General features: G+C 37.6%; 1 protein-coding gene across 4 annotated transcripts in view; it reads left to right on the top strand.

Moving 5' to 3' along the window:
* The window catches only part of GOLM2 (golgi membrane protein 2), a 123,716-nt gene extending 106,310 nt beyond the window's left edge, over window positions 1–17,406 (top strand). For 2 of the 4 annotated variants that reach the window (XM_066341612.1, XM_066341611.1), the window contains 2 exons: window positions 3,327–3,494; window positions 15,298–17,406. In XM_066341612.1, coding sequence (XP_066197709.1) covers window positions 3,327–3,494; window positions 15,298–15,368 — 239 coding nt within the window. In that variant the 3' untranslated portion in view covers window positions 15,369–17,406. The remainder of the gene's footprint in view (window positions 1–3,326; window positions 3,495–15,297) is intronic. The other 2 variants (XM_066341614.1, XM_066341613.1) reach the window with 1 other exon arrangement.
* The last annotated feature ends 543 nt before the right edge of the window (window positions 17,407–17,949 follow it).

The following is a 17,949-nucleotide window of genomic DNA, read 5'->3' as shown; positions in this document are numbered from 1 at the left end:
TGATAATTTTAATTAACTATATATATATATTTTTTTTTTACAAGGACAGAGAGAGAGTCAGAGAGAGGGATAGATGGGGACAGACAGACAGGAACGGAGAGAGATGAGAAGCATCAATCATCAGTTTTTCATTGCGACACCTTAGTTGTTCATTGGTTGCTTTCTCATATGTGCCTTGACCACGGGCCTTCAGCAGACCGAGTAACCCCTTGCTCGAGCCAGCAATCTTGGGTCCAAGTTGGTGAGCTTTTTGCTCAAGCCAGATGAGCCTGCGCTCAAGCCAGATGAGCCTGTGCATAAGCTGGTGACCTTGGGGTCTCGAATCTGAGTCCTTCCTCATCCTAGTCCGACGCTCTATCCACTGCGCCACCGCCTGGTCAGGCTAATTAACTATATTTTGCAATAACTTTTTCATAACTGATAAAAAAATGAAAACGTTTTCTTGGAGGAAATAGTATACTTTGAGAAACTCACTGGTAACTATCATAAAATGTTTGTGTATTTAAAACACCAGTTTCACATTGCATAAAGATAATTTAACTGTTCCAGATGTTCTGTCCATAGTATATATTGCATATTAAGAAAAAGAAATATAAAATTCCATAAATCTCTTTTTTTTGGTTATATTGGCATGAATTATTTTATCATTAGGGAAATAGGTAATAATAAAATGTTTTGTTTTGTATTACAACCATTAGGGTGTCTTTCTCACAAATAGCTTACCTATTTTTGTTACTGTTTTTTCCTTTTTACCCCTGTATGTTCATTTCTCTATTTTATCAAATTTTCCACTTATTTATTGCACATACCCTACCTTATTTTAGAATAGATTTAAGATGACTATTTTTTTTTTTACTGGCCACAATTACTTCTGTCTCTGTTGTCACACACACACTCCACACTTTTAAAAGCCTATGTAAGTGTGATTTGTTCTTTAACTATTCTCTGATTGACTTATCACCCAGCAATTAGAAATATATTGGCCTAATGATGTGGTGAGCCATCTATAGAATTGACCAATACCTCCATAATTTTATTAATTTGCTCTTAACCTTTCTTTCCAAGCAAAGACATTATTCTTTTTCTTGAATGTCTCACTGCAATGTAAATTTTTATAATATAATTCCAAAAATTTTAGATCTATCACAGAAAGTTTTAAAAACTATATTGGCCTGATCAGGCGATGGCGCAGTGGATAGAGTGTCGGACTGGGATGCAGAAGACCCAGGTTCAAGACCGCGAGGTCGCCAGCTTGAGCGTGAGCTCATCTGGTTTGAGCAAAAGCTCCACCAGCTTGGACCCAAGGTCGCTGGCTCGAGCAAAGGGTTACTCAGTCTGCTGAAGGCCCGCAGTCAAGGCACATATGAGAAAGCAATCAATGAACAACTAAGGTGTCGCAACGAAAAACTAATGATTGATGCTTCTCATCTCTCTCCGTTCCTGTCTGTCTGTCCCTATCTATCCCTCTCTCTGACTCTGTCTCTGTAAAAAGAAAAAGGAAAAAAGAAAGAAAAAAAAAGAAGAAGAAAAAACAAAAAAACTCCAAAAAACTATATTAAAGACTTAAATTCTTACATGGTGAAGAATATAATGTCATATTTTAGGGATTGGAGTAAAATTTGCCTTTTATGCTACTTAAATTTAATGTCAGAGTCGAGTTTAACTTGGGTTGTTGTTTTTTTTTTCATTTTTCCGAAGTTGGAAACGGGGAGGCAGTCAGACAGACTCCCGCATGCGCCCAACCGGGATTCACCCGGCATGCCCACCAGGGGGTGATGCCCTGCCCCTCTGGGGTGTCGCTCTGTTGCATCCAGAGCCATTCTAGCGCCTGAGGCAGAGGCCACAGAGCCATCCCCAGTGCCTGGGCCATCTTTGCTCCAATGGAGCCTCGCTGCTGGAGGGGAAGAGAAAGACAGAGAGGAAGGAGAGGGGGAGGGGTGGAGAAGCAAATGGGCGCCTCTCCTGTGTGCCCTGGCCGGGCATCGAACCCGGGACTCCTGCACGCCAGGCCGACGCTCTACCGCTGAGCCAACCGGCCAGGGCTAACTTGTGTTTTTGAGTTAGATCTTAGTTTGCCTACCATTTTTGTTTTTATTGCCTGTTGTTGAAAGCTTTCTAGAGTAGGTGATATGTCTGTTGCTCTTCTTGATTTCTAGTTGTTATGAATATGTACAATATAACAGCTTCTTGGATGTCAACCTTCTTACATTTTCTCTACCTTTGACATTTTTTTAACTTTTTATTTAATTTATTGATTTTAGTGAGAGACGAAGGGGGAGTAAGAGAAAGAAAGAGAGTGAGAAAGCGAGAGACAGGAACATTAATCGGTTCCTGTGTGTGTCCTGACTGGGGATTGAACCAGCAACCTCTGTGCTGTGGGGTGATGCTCTAACCCCCTGGTCAGCAAACTGCGGCTTGTGAGCCACATGCGGCTCTTTGGCCCCTTGAGTGCGGCTCTTCCACAAAATACCACATGCGGGCACTACCTTGATAAAGAATGTACCTACCTATATAGTTTAAGTTTAAAAAATTTGTCTCTCAAAAGAAATTTCAATCGTTGTACTGTTGATATTTGGCTCTGTTGACTAATGAGTTTGCCGACCACTGCTCTAACCAGCCAAGCTACCTGACCAGGGTGTCTACCATTGACTTTTAAATATCTGGTTTAGGAAAGGGAAAAAATAAATCAGAATTACTTGAGTTGTTTATTTCAAAACATATACTACTAGGGAATCTGATAGTTTACTCTGTATGCCATCGCTCCTTGAAAATCAATTCATGGCAATACTGAATCACTGTTACTGAAGGAACTTAAGATAGTTCTCAGGTATGTCAGTTTGTCTTAGTATCCAAAAAGAAACTAGCCTGCATAATACTTTGATATTTTTATATTTAAAAAGTTTAAAATTATTCATGGAAAGTGGTATTTCATAAAGCAGTAAATGACTACAAATTTCAAATATGTATTGTATCCAGTAATAAAAGTATTCTTCTAAAGTGTTAAATTAGACAAACACTTGTATCAGAGAAGTTATTGGTTATTAGGAAAACAATCCTGAATATGGTGTCCTTTTCTTTAAGAAAACATTAAAACCTTAAGTAGCAAGTACTAAAATTAACACAAAAGAGAAACTCTTAAAAGTTATTTTCCGTCTTCATTCTTGTTTCCTTTTGTCTTGAATAACATTCACAAAATGTATCTTTTTTTACAACCAGTGTCCTGAAAGTTGCAGGTTTCACTTGTCTACTTTCTGATCTACCTTCAGTACAGGTTCCTTCTTTTCTTCTCTCTCTACTCTGGAATTAATCCTCTACCTACTTCACAGGCCGATTCTTTGATGAGAATGAATCCCCTGTTGATCCGCAGCATGGCTCTAAACTGGCGGATTATAATGGGGATGATGGTAACGTAGGTGAGTATGAGGCAGACAAGCAGGCTGAACTGGCTTACAATGAGGAAGAAGATGGTGATGGTGGAGAGGAAGACGTCCAAGGTGAGCGTGGGCCTGGCCTCCATGCTGTGACCATGAAACCCACCCACCCACCCAATTTTGTTGAATTTGTGTAGAATTTTTTCATTTATCAGTAGCAGTACAGTCTTAACACAAAGAGGTTCTATGCAGTTATTCAATTGTATTTTGAAAACCATTTTATGATAGTGGTATTAGTATATTTTTAAATAATTTAATTATTTTCATTTTTAGTTACATGCATTGTTTATATAGATACAATTTGAAACTCAGAATCTTGAGAAATTTTAGAATTAAATTGTTTAAAATGGCTCTAGACTTTACTTAAGGCAAATACTTTTTGTCAGAAAATAATTCTTTTCCAGTTTCTCATCTGAAAACATTTTAATTATTCTAGATACAAATACTGACCAGATAGCCTTTTTATTATGAGGGAAGCCACAAGGGGAATAGTCTCCTCTACATTGAAGATAAGATTATTTCACTACGGATTCAGCATAGGAAGGCTGTTTTTGAAATTTTTTTCTGAGGCTTAAAATTTATATTTAACAACCAGTTTGTGAAGATTTATCTGTTTTATGTTTAATACACAGATTCAACATATTTTCCTTGTTAACTGTATTACTTCTGAGCTTTTAACTTAGTGAAAGTTCAGAATCTACCTGTTTGCATGCAGCCCTACCCATTCATGCATGCATAGCAGAGTATATTGCTGTATTGCAAGTTTTTAGGCCTATTTTCTGCCTGCTTACATTATTTAATAGAATTTGTGGATCTTTTCATTTTCTCTGAAACTTGATTACAAACTTAATGTGTGTGTTTTAGATTTTATAATAATGTACATGAAATATTTTTTAATGTAACCTGTCTTGATTTACGCCATAACTCCTTTTAAGGTAATTAAATGTTATTTAGGTTCATGAAAAGAATTGTTTTTTATAAAACTCAGAAGAAAATATAATTGTCCTAGAATAATACATATTTAGTAGAAAAAGGGAAACCAAAGACTCTGACTTTCACCTAGGCATTGTTTTGATAGCCTGTCCCAGTTTTGGAAGAATGGTTATTGGGAATAAAGAGAGATTAATAAGTGATAGGAATTATTTAAGGATATGTTAATGAGAACTTCTTAGATACTTTTTGGTACTTTTAAATAGATTATATTCATCTTTTTTATACTCATTCATTTTCATAAATTTTACTTTTTTCATATTGTTTGTGATTTGTTTGGGTTATATTTATTTGCAGTTATAACATTCCTTTAAGGCCTTTTCATACATTTATATCATGTCACCAATTAGAATGTAAGCTCTGCCTGACCAGGCAATGCTCAGTGGCATCAGACTTGGATGCAGAGGAACCAGGTTCGAAACCTCAAAGTCTCTGGTTTGAGTGTAGGCTTATCAGCATGAGCACAGGGTCGCTGGCTTGAGCCTGGGATCATAGACATGATTCTGTGGTCACTGACTTGAGCCAAAAGGTCCCTGACTTGAAGCCCAAGGTTGCTGGTTTGAGCCCAAGGTCGCTGGCTTGAGCAAGGGTTTACTCGCTCTGCTTCTAACCCCCCCACCCTCCAGCCCCGGTCAAGGCACATATAAGAAAGCAATCAATGAACAACTAAGGTGTCACAACGAAAAACTGATTGATGCTTCTCATCTCTCTTCCTTCCTGTCTGTCTGTCCCTATCTGTCCCTCTCTCTGACTCTGTCAGGAAAAAAAAAAAAGAATGTAAGCTCTTAGAAGACAGGAAGTTTTATTTATTTTGCCTTCTATTTTGTTTGTATCCTTTTCTGCCTTCATATTTCTCTCCATCACTCTTAGTATTTAACACACATAGGGCGCGCAGTACATGTTGTTAACTGATACTTTTATCCTGTTCTCATTTGATTTTTACCTTTATAACTATGACTAGGGCAGTAACCCTTTAACTTTTGCTCGGTTAAGTTTGCTTGGTTTTTACACTTTCAGCATTTCTAGTTTTCATTCAGAAGGGCTTCTATCATCTCAGATAATTTTGAGGTTTTTATTAGAGCAATTAATTTCAACCATAATTAAAAATTATTTCTTATATTTTGGCTATCTTAACAGTGACAACTTTTATTACAAAACTTCAGTTTAATGCTTTTGTGGGGGTTTTTCTCCATAGCAGAAACACTAATCTTCAGTGTCTTCTCTCTCTATTTCTGGTGCCTTCCTCCCTCTCATACCCTCATTGCCACTTTCCACTGTAGTCATCAATGCCCTCATGCTGCCCTGCCTTTAATTTCACAAGAAAATTAATTCATTGATTCTAAGGAATATAAGGAAATGTCCTAGGGTGATATCCTCAGTGAAGTAGGGAGGGGACTGGGAACTGTTTGGGTTTCTTCATTTGCAAGTGAATCTTACCTGAACTGGGGTTTGCTATTTAATGTTTTTATCCCATTTTGGGGTTCACTAAATGATAGCAGCAGAGGAAGGGGCAGCCAGCAAAGGGACTCCCTTATTACAGAGAACAGAAAGATACAAGAACATCAACTCCAACAAATAAAGAGGGATAAGTTTGGGTGAAATGACTAAAAAGGAATACCAGAGACTCACATCATTTTAAACATGTTTTTATATTTAAGTATTTAATAATGTTTCATGTTTTAAAATTTTAGTTATAGTATTAACTGTTCAAAAGTGGGGAGGAGAAATTACGTCTATTCCCTAGTTAAGTTCGAATATTTGGAATTTAAAAGCATTCCTTCATAGCTTCAGTGTAGAAATATGGAAATAATGGTTGAGTTCTTAGGCCAGTTTGTACTTGTAGCCAAAGCAGGCATAGAGTGGAAAAATATATTAATTAGCCTGAGAGTTGGGAGTTCAGCTGTGTATGGTTTTTCAAGTCACTTAAACTCTCTGGGCCAAAATTTCTTCATTTGTAATGTGAAAGTATTGGAGCTAATCTTTTCAGTACTAAAATGTTGTGGTAACATTCACAATAGAATCACTATATATAAAAAAAGTATTATGGGAAAATATATTTCAGATTTCAGCAGACCTGAAATGCATCTTCCCCAAATGCAGGAAAGAAAATGGAAACTACTACAGTCAATTGAAACTCGGCAACTAGAGATATCAAAACAAGGTTCTAGCAATAGGGGCTCTTCTCTGCTCTCTCTAGTATTAGGAGGAGTTTTTTCTCAGACTGTTGTGTACCTAGGATTAGAGTTTCCAGGTGTGGAACTGTGGTTCTGGCTTCAGCTAAGGACACTCTGGCTTTGGTCTCTGAAGCTCTGGATTATAAAATGGAAGTTTGGCCAGCATCTCTGCCAATAGGGAGCTGAAGAATTGCCAGCTCTATCTCTGATATCTGTTCATATGCATTGATTATTTGGGTCAGCACTGTCTGCACAGTGTTTTCTTTTAGAATTAAGCGAAGTCTAATTTTCCTGTGTTTACAATCCTGATTTGTTTTGGTTTTTGGTTCCTGGTTTCCCGAAGCATCCTAAAAAAAATACTTAGTTTACATTGGTGTAAAAATTTTTTTCCTTGGCCTGACCTGTGGTGGCGCAGTGGGATAAAGCGTCGACCTGGAACACTGAGGTCGCCAGTTCGAAACCTTGGGCTTGCCTGGTCAAGGCACATTTGGGAGTTGATGCTTCCTGCTCCTCCCCCTTCTCTCTCTCTCTCTCACTCCTCTCTCTCTAAAAAATCAATAAATAAAATGTTTAAAAAAATAAAATAAAATAAAATAAAATAAAATTTTTTTTCCTTGACTTCTTAAAGATCAACTCTGGAAAAATTGCACATCTGATAGAATATCTTTTAATTTATTCTTCATTGTAATAATCTTCAATCTCATAGAAGTTCCAAGTTTGTTTCTCAGAATATAAAAGCATATTACTAAGTATATGTATGGAAGGAAGCTTAGCATAGTGCTTAAGTGTCTGAGTCTAAGCCAAGGCTGCCTGGATTTGAATTCCAGCTGCCCCATTTACTGGCTCTGTCACCTTGTAAAATTACATAACTTCTATGCCTCAATTTCCACATCTGTAAAATAGAGATAAATATAGTTACTTAACTCATCAGTTATGTAGATTCACTGGGGAACAATTTTTTTTTTTCTGTTGCCTGAGGTTTTAGAACTGTTTCTATATATTTCTGCATTGCTGATTTCAAATCTGAAATCTGTTTTTTGATGCATGCTCTAGTTTTTATGCAATTTTAATTTCTTTTTGTTACAGTTAATGGCATGCACTGGTTTTTAAATTGGAGTTAAAGGGCAACTACTCTTGGATTGAACATAACCACAAGGCAATTAATGTTTTACAAACATCACTGTTACATAATTGTAGTAGTTTTTAAATGTAAAAAATTATTATTTGATAAAAACACCCTCTTATTTTGTTTTAAGATTGAATCATGGCTTCTTCGAGTAGGCGTAAATATAAGAATAGCCCTGACACCTTCTGTTATATATGTGGCTGTTACACACTTCACCGTCAAAGGCGCAATATTTCATCATTTGTGACACGTGCATATATTGCCTATTTTCAAGTTCCCCTTGGCGATCAAGACAAGAATTGGGCTCCTCGTATGGTGTGTCATAATTGTGAGGAAATGCATCATGACTGGACAAAAGGAAAATGCAAAGGCATGCCTTCGGTATTCCCATGGTTTGGCGTGAACCTAAGGACCACAGCGGTGACTGTTATTTCTGTCTGATCCATACAAAGGGCATCGGCAAGAAAAAACGACATATGATCGCATATCCTAATATTCCTTCAGCAATATGACCTATCCCACACTCTGAGACACTCCTGGTTCCAGTTTTCAATGGTTTTATTTCTTCTAAGGACAAAGAAAGTGAACATGGTGATCAAGTATATTTTGTTATTTTTTGTTTTTTGTTTTTTTGTTTGTTTTTCCAGAGACAGAGAGAGTCAGAGAGAGGGATAGACAGGGACAGACAGACAGGAACAGAGAGATGAGAAGCATCAATCATTAGGTTTTCGTTGAGCATTGCAACACCTTAATTGTTCATTGATTGCTTTCTCATATGTGCCTTGACCGCAGGCCTTCAGCAGACCGAGTAACCCCTTGCTCGAGCCAGCGATCTTGGGCTCAAGCTGGTGAGCTTTTTGCTCAAACCAAATGAACCTGCGCTCAAGCTGGAGACCTTGGGGTCTCGAACCTGGGTCTTCCACATCCCAGTCTGACGCTTTATCCACTGCGCCACCGCCCAGTCAGGTGATCAAGTGTATTTTGATGAGATGCATGAAGAAATGGTTGTAGAATCTGAAGGGTCTTCTTCTGATGCCAAGCAGTCATTAACCCCTCAGCAGTTTAGCCAACCTGAATTGAATGACTTAGTAAGAGATTTGGGCCTATCAAAGAAAGCAGCTGAAGTATTAGCCTCTAGGCTTTAAGAAAAGAATGCACTTCACTGGTCAGCTAAAGTATCTAATTTCAGGAAGCGTGAACAAGTTTTTGTGGACTTTTTTTTGGAAGACAAACACTTTGTTTACTGTCATGATATCAGTAGTCTTCTCAGCCAGCTAGGTGTTATCACTTATAGTCCAACAGAATGGCGGCTAGTTCTTGACAGCTCAACGAAGTCTGAAATGTGTTCTCCTACACAATGGTAAGGTTTCTGCAGCGGTTCAAATTGGTTATTCAACTCATCTGCGAGACGATTATAATGGCATAAAAATTGTCCTCGACTTTCTGAAGTATGAGGAGCATAACTGGATCATTTGTGTGGATCTTAAAATGGTAAATTTCCTGCTAGGACAACAGAGAGGTTTCACGAAGTATCCTTGCTTTCTGTGTTTGTGGGACAGCCGAGCTTGGGAGAAACACTGGACATAGAAGGAGTGGCTGAAACATGAAGCTCTGGAAGTAGGGATGCAAAATATTGTGAATGAACCTGTAGTTAATCGAGACAGAATCATTTTCCCCCTACTTCACATCACACTTGGCTTAAGGAAGCAGTTTGTTCAGGCTTTGAATAGAGAAAGTGAATGCTTTCAGCATATTATTTCTGCTTTTCCTGCCTTGTCTTTCGAGAAGATAAAAGCAGATGTATCCGGGCCCTGGCCGGTTGGCTCAGCGGTAGAACGTCGGCCTAGTGTGCGGGGGACCTGGGTTCGATTCCCGGCCAGGGCACACAGGAGAAGCGCCCATTTGCTTCTCCACCCCCCCCCCTTCCTCTCTGTCTCTCTCTTCCCCTCCCACAGCCAAGGCTCCATTGGAGCAAAGATGGCCCGGGCGCTGGGGATGGCTCCTTGGCCTCTGCCCCAGGCACTAGAGTGGCTCTGGTCGCGGCAGACGACGCCCCGGAGGGGCAGAGCATCGCCCCCTGGTGGGCAGAGCGTCGCCCCTGGTGGGCGTGCCGGGTAGATCCCGGTCGGGTGCATGCGGGAGTCTGTCTGACTGTCTCTCCCCGGTTCCAGCTTCGGAAAAATACAAAAAAAAAAAAAAAAAAAAAAGCAGATGTATCCGATGGACCTCAAATTCGAACCCTCATACGTGACGAAGAATTTGCCAGGAAGATGAATAAGGAGGAGAAAGCAGCATGGCAGTCTTTTAAGGCAGTTACAAAGAACTTCTTTGGCAACAAAAAAACAGAAAACTATGAACTTTTGGTTCATAGGATGCTGTTTGCTTTCCACAACATTGGATGTAACATGAGCATTAAGATTCACTTCCTGAATAGTCACCTTGATAAGTTTCCTGAAAATCTTGGAGCTGTTAGTGATGAGCAGACTACTGCTGGAGCATCAAAGGAGATTGTTCTCAACAAGTACACAAACGCAAGAGCTACAAACGCAAAATTTTTGCCTGAATAGAATTTAAATAAGTTTTGTGCAAATTTTATGATTAAAATAAGTGTTTTAATATGTTCTATTTTGAAATTGTAGACAAAATTTGATGCAATCATATGTCTTAGTATATTAGTGTATTTACTGCATTATATAAATTATTATATTTTCACAAAGATGATGCCCAAGAAGACATTCTACTTCATTATGTTAAACTAAATGTTGAAAATTTTACAATAAGATGAAAACCTAAAATCTTGAATTGCAAAAAAACTGTAGCTTACAGAGAAAAACTGATGTCAGATTTGAGATCAGCACACTCGAATTAGGTAAGAACAAGTGATTTTGTGGGTGCAACAAAAATTTTGTTCTCCAGTGTTATATGATTTAAATATTTGTTCAGCACTTAGAACAGGGTCTTTCAAGCTGTAAACTATATAAGTGTTTGATGAATAAAACAATAAGTTAAAAAGTAAAAGCAAATCTAGAATTTTTCATTTCAGTTGCTTGCTTTAGAGGATAATTACCTGTGGATTTATTTGTACATTTTAGTGGAGCCTTACTACTTGGTAGAACTTGCTTTATGGCAGTGGTCCTTTCTTGACCTCATAAGTAATTTAGGAGTTATGCAAGAAATTATGTCTTTATATTATATTTCTTTGTCATTTTATGTTGTGAGCTATTTACAGATTTTGCTGCTTTGTAAAATGGAATATTAGTTCATATAGTTATCTCTAGTGGTTTTTATTCTGTATCAGATTTGGTTAGGCAATTTTTTTCATACTTTACGGGTAAATGCAAAGGTTGTTAGTGGAAACTTAAAATCTGGTTAGAATAGCTCCACTGAAAAGGTACTCTAGTTAATGGTTTTTTTTGTTTTTTTTTTTCCCTTCTTTTCCAACTGAGAGGCGTGTAGATAGCGAGGCAGATCCCCAAAGCGCCCTGACTGTGTCACGCTCTGCCCATCTTGGGCCATGCTCGCAACAGCCATTTCTAGCACCTGAGGCAGAGGCTCCATGGAGCTGTCGTCAGCACCCAGGGCCAATCAACTTGAACCAATTGAGTTATGGCTGCAGGAGGGGAAGAGAGAGAGAAAGAGAGAGAAAGGAGAAGGGGAGGGGTAGAGAAGTAGGTGTTTGCTTCTCCTGTGAGCCCTGACTGGGACTAGAACCTGGGACATGCACACACCAGGCTGATGCTCTACCACTGAGCCAACCAGCCAGGGCAACTTTTTTTTTTTTAAGTGTGTGAGAGAGTGACAGGCAGGAAGAAAGAGTATAAGCATCAGCTAGTAGTTGTGGCACCTTAGTTGTTCATTGATTACTTTCTCATATGTGCCTTGACAAGGGGTTCCAGCCAAGCCAATGACCCCTTGCTCAAGTCAGTGATCTTGGCTTCAAGCCAGCGACCTCTGTGCTCAAGCCAGTGACCATGAAGTCATGTCTGTGATCCCGTGCTCAAGCCAGCAACCTTGTGCTCAAGCTGATGAGCCTACACTGAAGCCAGTTGAGCCCATGCTCAGGCTGGCAACCTTGGGGTTTCAAACCTGGGTCCTCAGCATCTCAGGCTGACCCTCTATCTGCTGTGCCACCGCCTGGTCAGGTTTTGTGTTTTTTTTTCTTTTTTAAGTAAGAGAAGGGGAGATAGAGAGACTCCTGCATGCGCCCTGACTGGGACCCATCTGGCAACCCCCATCTGGGGCTGATGCCCTGCTCATTTGTGGTACTGGCAACCGAGCTATTTTTTGGACCTGAGGCAGAGGCTTGATGGAGCTATCTTCAGTGCCCAGGCTGACGTGCTGAAATTAATTGAGCCACGGCTGTGGGAGGAAAGAGAGAGAAAGGGATGAGGAGAAGCAGATGGTCACCTCTCCTCTGTGCCCTGACTGGGAATTGAACCCAGGACTTCCACATGGCAGGTTGAAACTTTACTGCTGAACCAACCAGCCAGGGCCTACCTAATGCAATAAAAATATTCCAAAAGTCCTATGAAATTCTGAAAAACAATGTGAAGGCACCATATTAAAACTTTGCTAAAGAGTATAAGTGCAACAAACTTCTTAAATTTACAGAGACCTTGGAAGTAAAGACTGCCTTCATATGCATTGTTTTATTTTAAGGCAGGAGAATACAGCTGTTACTCCTATTCTGCTGATAAGATAATTAGAGGTCTAAAACGGTTTAGGAGCTAGATCATGTTTGTTAAGTGCCTGAGCCAGGACTAGGATTCAGTTTTTTCCTATTCTCAGAGCTTTGTTTTCTCTTTATAATTACTTATTTAAGAATCCTCCCCCGCCAAAAAAAAAAACCCAGTATTTTTTTCAATAACTTACCTGTTAAATTTCTAGAAATTTCTTTCCATAGTAGCTTTTTCCATTGCTTTATGGTGATTAAGGTTTTTTTTCCTTTTTATTGAATTTATTGGGGTGACACTGGTTAACAAACTTATATAAGTTTCAGATGTGTAAGTCCACAACACACCATCTGCACACTTGTCTTGTGTTCACCAACACAAGTCAAGTCTCCTTCCATCACTATTTATCCCCCTATACCCTCTTCCATGCCAGACGCCTCTACCCCCTGGCTGTCACCACACTGTTGTCCATGTCCATAAGTTTTTCCTCTCATTTTTTTTTCTTTTTTGCTCAATTCATCCACCACCCTTAGGTCCCCAATTGCCCTTCCCACCCCTGACAGCTGTTACCCTGCTTTCTATGAGTCTGTCTTTATTTTTCTTGTTAGTTCATTTTGTTCATTAGAGTCCACAGATGAGTGAAATCATATGGTACTTGTCTTTCTCAATTTAGTTACTGTAAGTCCTGAAAGATGTGTTTATAGCCATAAGGTGAAGTCCCATAACATAGACCATAGGTTCTAGTGATTGTTTTCCTTTTTAAAACTAAAGATAGGCCCTGGCTGGTGGCTCAGTGGGTAGAGCGTTGGCCCAGCCTATGGATGTCCTGGGTTTGATTCTTGATCAGGGCATACAGGAGAAATGACCATCTGCTTCTTTCCCCCTCTCTTTCCTCCCTTCTCTTCCTTTTCCCCTCTGCAGCCAGTGGTTCCATGGTTCAAGCATGGCCCCAGGTGCTGAGGATGGCTTGGTTGGTCTGAGAGCATGAGCCTCAGGCACTAAAAATAGTTTGATACTCGAGCATTACCCCAGATGTCTTAAAGTATAAAAATATTTTCAAAATACAAATATGATTTTGGATATAATTTCAGCCTTTATATATAACAGATTTGGGGTTTTCTTACCTAATTAAAGGTGTAAGATTTTGTTAGAATATGATGTAAAATCGTTTTCTGTAATTCTAAACAAGAATTTCTGTAAGTTTAACAGTAAAGTTATGGAGCCTGACCAGGTGGTGGCGCAGTGGATAGAGTGTTGGGCTGAGATGTTGAGGACCCAGGTTTGAAACTCTGAGGTTGCCGGCTTGAGCATATGCTCATCCAGCTTGAGCATGGGCTCACCAGCTTGAGTGTGGAGTCTCTGGCTAGAGTGTGGGATCACAGAATGACCCCATGGTCACTGGCTTGAGCCCAAAGGTCGCTGGCTTGAGCTCAAGGTCGCTGGCTTAAGCAAGGGTTCACTGGCTCATCTGGAGCCCCAGTCAAGGCACATATGAGAAAGCAATCAATGAACAACTAAGGTGTTGCAACCATGAGTTGGTGCTTCTCATCTGTCTCCCTTTCCTATCTGTCTGTCCCTATTTGTCTGTCTGTCTTTCTCTCACTAAAAAAAGTAAAAAAAGTTATTGAAAGAGAAAGTAGGTTTGTTTGGCATTTTGTATGAATAAATGTAAAGAAGAAATAAGAACACATCATTATGAAAAGTTGATACTTAGTACATAGACCACATGTCATCTTTCTTGAATAAAATTTTACAATAGGATATACCAGAGAAGCTGTGAATGGAAAACCTGTATACCAAAAAGAATAGATTTCAGAAAGTTATAGTGTATATGAATTTGGATTCTAACATATAACTCTTTAAGTTATATAAAATTAGATTTCTAGACAAATTATAGTAACACCTCAATCGATCAAGAACAAGGGTATTGGGTAACTATAATGTGAACCAGAAAGTAAGAAAAGTCATTTTTTAAGATGGGAGGAACCAAAAGACGATATTAAAAGCCATATACTAAAAAGAGAGCCTCTTAGTTTCTGATTGAAATATTTTTCATTCTTGTTCTAATATTTACTCTGAGCAGTCTTATTTCAAAACCTGTATTTTGTAGCAAAATTAGAAAAGAAGAATTGCTATTGGCAGATAAACTGACAGTGATGTGAAGTGACAGGTGATACCCATGAAGGACCAAATAAGTCAAACTCCAATGCAGTATATAGAGTTGTTTAATTATAGGTACTCAAAGTGACTTTGAGGATCTTATGTCTAACAATATTATGTAATATTTCTTTTTGGTAAAGAAAAGATTAAGAGTTTTGGTTTGTATATTTTATATAATTTGTATACTCCACACTACATTGTTAAATGTTAGGGTTATGAATAACTTTTATTTTTGAATTTTACCTGATGACTGTGGATTCATTTTATAATTAGAAAAAATATTTGGTTTTAAGGCATGCAAATATATACAGAATGGTTCTACCAAAGCTTTAATTAAAAGGACTAAACTTCATCTATATAGAAATAATATATAAAAGGATCAACTCTTCAATGTTTGTAGGTTCCTAAAATTTTGTTGATTATCTAGCTTCCTTCCTCTCTTCTTTTCTTCCTTCCATGTATCCATCCATCCACCCATCCACCCACCCATTCACCCATCCACCCATCCTTCATCCATCCATCCATCCACCTATCTGTAAAATATTTGTTAAAATTAAGTAATCTTCCAAATATTTATAGTTAGACTTTTGCTCTTTAGCCAAGCAGCTGAGAAATAGAACAATATTTGCAGTATAAAATAACAAGCAGAAAAACTACCTGAGAAAAGAAACATTTTTTAAAATTTTATTTCTGCTAGTGACTTTAAAAATAATATTCTTGATACATCATTATTTCCCTTTCAGATGATGAAGAACGAGAACTTCAAATGGATCCTGCAGACTATGGAAAGCAACGTTTAAATGATGTCCTTTAAGTCCTAAAGGAAAACTTCAGAAAACCTAAAGTGCTGTAAAATGAAATCATTTCTACTTTGTCTTTTTTGACTTTTGTTGTAAAGATCAGTTGTATCCGTTGTAAAGATACATTGAGATAGATTTAAGGGAAAATTTTAATGAAGGAATGTACCCATGTACATATGTGAACTTTTTCAAATTGTATTATTAAAGCAGGGACCTTTTTTGTTATATTACAGTTGAGCCAAAAACAAAGTAAGCAAAATTGTAGTCTTTGCATTGAAAGCAATCTAAGATATATTTTACATTTTATTGAGCCTAATTATTTACACAAATAGACAAACAGGAATAATGGTTGTACAGTTTATAAGTTGTAGATAGCAAAACCACAGTGAGAACAGTTATTCAGCTGAAACTTTTTATACATTAATATATTCTTGTTAGCCCAATAGGCATTCTGTTTTACATACCCCTTATCTCATGCTCTTCCAGGAATTACACCTAGAGTAGTTAGATAAAAGAGGGAAACCTGGAAGCCAAACACTGGCAGCATGTGTGCAAAATCACTTCCCTACTCCTTTTGTTTTTACATGAGTGCTGATGTGTTTTGGCAGGTAAGCTTTCAGCTGAGGCCTGATGAAAGTTGAGATAACCTGCAAAGACATACAATTTATGAGTTATACCTTACTTAGTTCATGAAATTGTGAAATGCATGATTGACAATTATTTTCAACATTTTATTTTACATACTACCTGTACTGTTTAGCTATAACCAGCACTGGCTAAAATTTTATATTTTCAGAGTTCAAGTTGGTGAATAATTCATGATTTAAATGCTAGATTCTGAAAGAGGATAAATCAACTTTGAAATGAATCTGCAATCAGTATTTCAAAGCTTCTGTGGTAGTTTTAGTGACATTATTCACTTAGACATTTTCAAAATTACTAAATAAGGAGTTTTAACAGATTTTTATTAATACACAGGTAAATAAAACTACAGTGAGATCTACAGCCATTTTATTAAAATAGCTTAAAAGTTTATAATAAAGATGAAGAATCTTTATAATTACTTAATTAGTTAAGAACCCATAAACCACATATATGCTAGTCTTAAAAGATTATTTTAAATGCATTTATCTGATTTGACACTTTTCACTAGAGAATATGTAAACTGGCTAATCCTTGTTTTCTGAGTTAAAGCACTTTTAAATCTAACCCCCCACACACACCTCGGCAACCTGCAAAATAAATGGTTTTGATCATGAGGAGAAATTTAAGGTTGCTAACTGTGTTTCAGAAGGGCTACTGGTAATTGCACATAAACATGAAATGATTCCCCTGTCCCCCTTGTACTCAGGTTCTAAGTCAAAATTCAAATTTATAGATTTTAAAAAATGGTTTTCACTTATTAGAGGTACAAAACTTCTTAGATTTTAGAAATTAAGCAACCAGGAAAAGATATAGTGATTTACTAAAATTGTTTTTTCTACCATATCAAAGTAAGCAATTCATGCCTTTTGCTATGAGTTAGAGTCACGCTTATAAATGAATAGGTATGATAGTTTACAGAAATTTTTTAAATGGATTTAAAGGGAATTAATGTATACCTTATGGGCGTTAGGGTGGGAAGATGAATCTAAAACATACTCCTAGTAATACTTTGTTTAATTCTGTAAAATCTTTACAAATGAAAACCGTGAAATTTCCTGCTTTAGTTCTTTTGTCATAAAAACAATCACTTGGTTATATGGTAGCTATTACTTACACAGCAAAATTTCTTCAGTTAGCAGTCTACACCTTTTGTACACTGAAAAATCTTGGACCAGTTGGTATTTCCGAGCGTATTAACATTTTAATGCTATAAAATACTATGAGTCTCTTAAAATTCTGATATTCTACAATCTGTATTAGACACGCTGGTTTTATAATGTTTTACTTCTGCCTTAAGGTTTAGGTTTTCTAAATGTATTTTTGCCCCGAATTAAGTGTTAATTTGATGAAAACTCTGCTTTTGAAGTCATCATTTACTGGGTTCTAATAAATTAAAAATTAAACTTGTTTTACTATTTTGCTGATTCTGATAACATATATACACATCACATTCATGTAATGCAAAGTTACATTTTAATGTTAAAATTTGAATAAATTTATAATTTATTTTAAGCTGAGCTAAAGTAGAATGTCAGAAAATTTTACACCAGGGCTCTTTACTGTGTGTAGTACTAGTTTAATTAACAAATTTTGAAGCTTCCTATGTGCCCAGCATTGTTCTAGATAGTATGAATCCGCGGTGGATAAGACCAGGTTTCTTTTCTCATAGAGCTTACTACATTCAACTGGGAGCAGTCAGACAACATACAAGGTAAACACATGAGCCAGGTAATTTTATTTAATTATTTATTTATTTTTTTTTATTTATTTTTTTTTACAGAGACAGAGAGAGAGTCAGAGGGATAGAAGGGACAGACAGACTGGAATGGAGAGATGAGAAGCATCAATTATTAGTTTTTTGTTGTGCATTGCAACACCTTAATTGTTCATTGATTGCCTTCTCATACATGCCTTCACCGCGGGCCTTCAGCAGACCGAGTAACCCCTCGC

This window comes from Saccopteryx leptura, chromosome 6 (genome assembly GCF_036850995.1).
Source record: "Saccopteryx leptura isolate mSacLep1 chromosome 6, mSacLep1_pri_phased_curated, whole genome shotgun sequence".
NCBI classification, from domain to species: domain Eukaryota; kingdom Metazoa; phylum Chordata; class Mammalia; order Chiroptera; family Emballonuridae; genus Saccopteryx; species Saccopteryx leptura.
This window is presented reverse-complemented; position numbering and strand designations above follow the sequence as displayed.